This window comes from Asparagus officinalis, chromosome 8, assembly GCF_001876935.1.
Source record: "Asparagus officinalis chromosome 8, Aspof.V1, whole genome shotgun sequence".
Taxonomy (NCBI): domain Eukaryota; kingdom Viridiplantae; phylum Streptophyta; class Magnoliopsida; order Asparagales; family Asparagaceae; genus Asparagus; species Asparagus officinalis.
Window position 1 is genome coordinate 18,466,874 of NC_033801.1, and position 2,582 is coordinate 18,469,455.

The following is a 2,582-nucleotide window of genomic DNA, read 5'->3' on the forward strand; positions in this document are numbered from 1 at the left end:
CAAATAGCCTGGTATTGCTGAACATAAACAAGAAGACATACAAAAGAAATACGTTGTTATGACATTATTTCAAAGTCTCTTTTACGTTTTAAATTTTTCTAATACAATGAAAATTTAAGGATTACATTGTTATATTGATATGTCAAAATTTTTCTCAAAAAAAAAAAAAAAACTGATATGACAAATTATTTTATGCTGTATCTCAATTCTGAATTGTAGGTATCTAAAAGGAAAGTAAAGATTAAACGCTATGATAGTATCTACATCAGCTGCATGGGCGGAACGTATGTTTAGTGGGCTTGGGCTTACTCCGCTACTGTATTGAACTTGTTAAATTTAGATAACTACTTTTTGTTATTATTCTTCTTCTTCTTCTTTTTAATCAATATGCATGCATGTTTAATTGCTGGTACATCAAATCCTGCAATCCAAAAAAAAAAAATGAAATATATAATTTTTTTTGACTTTTCCCACCATCTAAATAATTTTGACCCCAAATTTTATGTAATTTCCTATCGCTACCTTTGACCATCCCCTTTGCATTTCTTGGTTATCTATTCCTCTAACTATCACAAAACCAAATTCTTATATGCACACCTACCCTGTCACCAAAAGATAGCCTATTCCCTAACTATAAACCAAGCACCAAAACTCACTCCTCTTCCCTTATAACTTCCCTCCAACAGTCCTCTTATCAACCAAAACCCATCCTTTCTTTCATTTTTCTCTCTTTGTTAAGTTGTAGGAAATGTTTAGTTGCAAAATCTTCACCGATATTTCTCCCTCTTGAAACACATTAGCTTGCTTTGCCTTTCAATTCTACACCTCCCTCAGCAATTATGAGCACTTCATCTCTAACTCATTCTATCATTAAACCGAAAATTTTCCCATTGAGCAGTTCATTGCCAAAGCGTTTGAAGCAAAATAGCATATTGGTTTCTTGTCATAACGATGGCAATGTAAGAAGAGCAAATGGCTTTCCTTCAGCCCTTACTGAGACTTTGAAAGTAAGAGAGGATTGCATTATGGATTTGATTCCTTATAGAGGAACAAAACCTGCTAGCACATTGGGAGATTTTAATGAAGGAATTGGTATCGTTAAATTCCTTAAAGGAAAGAGTCTCTTTATCACAGGTGCAACTGGGTTCCTTGCAAAAGGTAATGTTGGTTAAATTCTATATAATATTTTCTCATTTTTACATCTTCATTTTATATTTCTGATAAGTTATGTTCTTTTGATATCTAGTTCTTATTGAGAAGATATTGAGGACTGCTCCTGATGTCGGTACGATTTATGTACTAATCAAGGCTGAGAACAAGGAAGCTGCCATGGATAGGTTGAAGAATGAAGTAAGAATCGTAAATGATTACAAATTGATACTCATATGATGAACTTTTTATTTACTAAACTTTTCTGCTTTAGATAGTAAATACCGAGCTTTACAGTACATTGAAAGAAATTCATGGGAAGAATTACATAGATTTCATGTTGAGGAAGCTTATTCCAGTTGTAGGGGATGTGAGGGAAGCTAGAATGGGAATTGAAACAACATTGGCTGATAAAATCACTGAAGAAGTTGATGTCATTGTGAATTCAGCAGCAAATACTACATTTGATGAGAGGTATTTATTTCCATATCCTTTTATTTGTACAATATTTGTTGGCATACAATCTATTCAAGCTTATGTTCTTTGATGCACATATTTGTAACAATTGTAGGTATGATGTTGCATTGGACATAAACACCATAGGACCCTTTAGGCTAATGAGCTTCGCAAAGCGATTTAAGAGACTTAAACTATTCTTACAAGTATCAACAGGTGAAATAATTTTTAGTTTTTTCCCTTAATGAATTTTGATTGGCTATAACGTTATATATATATATCTGTATCTGTTGACAGCATATGTGAATGGACAAAGGCAAGGCAGGGTACTAGAGAAGGCATTTTGCATTGGTGACACAATAGCAAGAGAGAAAAATTCTTCGGAATTTTCAGAAAATTCCATGCCGTTGTTGGATATTGAAGCTGAGATTAAGTTTGCTTTCTCTTCTAGTGTTACTAATTCTAATTCTTCTTCAGTTCAGGAGATGAAAGATCTCGGCTTGGCGAGGTAGAAAATTTTAACCATATCTAAGTAGTAATACATTTAGTTTATAGATTATAATTGAAATTTACAATGTAGGGCAAAAATGTATGGTTGGCAAGATACTTATGTGTTCACAAAGGCAATGGGAGAAATGGTGATAAATAGCATGAGAGGAGATATTCCAGTTGTTACCATTAGACCTAGTGTTATTGAGAGCACTTTTAGAGATCCTTTTCCTGGATGGATGGAAGGAAATAGGTATCAACATTTTCTCTTATCATATAACTATTATCAATAAATTTATATCGCAAGCAGTTATTAGTTTTCTTCTTTTCTACAGAATGATGGATCCAATTGTTCTATACTACGGTAAAGGGCAACTCCCTGGCTTTCTTGTCGATCCAAATGGTGTACTTGATGTGGTAATTTCAAACCCTTTTCGCAAAGTTTGCAATTTCATCACAAATGTTTTAGTTTAACATAGTTTTTTTTC

At 33.2% G+C, this 2,582-nt stretch overlaps 1 protein-coding gene across 1 annotated transcript in view; it reads left to right on the forward strand.

The window, feature by feature from the left end:
- Window positions 678–2,582, forward strand: part of LOC109822718 (fatty acyl-CoA reductase 2-like) — a 2,807-nt gene continuing 902 nt past the window's right edge. Inside the window, 7 exon segments of the mRNA XM_020388948.1 lie at window positions 678–1,158; window positions 1,247–1,350; window positions 1,424–1,623; window positions 1,721–1,821; window positions 1,903–2,113; window positions 2,186–2,347; window positions 2,430–2,582. The exon segment at window positions 2,430–2,582 is cut by the window's right edge and continues 28 nt beyond it. Of these exon segments, the coding sequence (XP_020244537.1) occupies window positions 840–1,158; window positions 1,247–1,350; window positions 1,424–1,623; window positions 1,721–1,821; window positions 1,903–2,113; window positions 2,186–2,347; window positions 2,430–2,582 (1,250 nt within the window). The 5' untranslated portion in view covers window positions 678–839.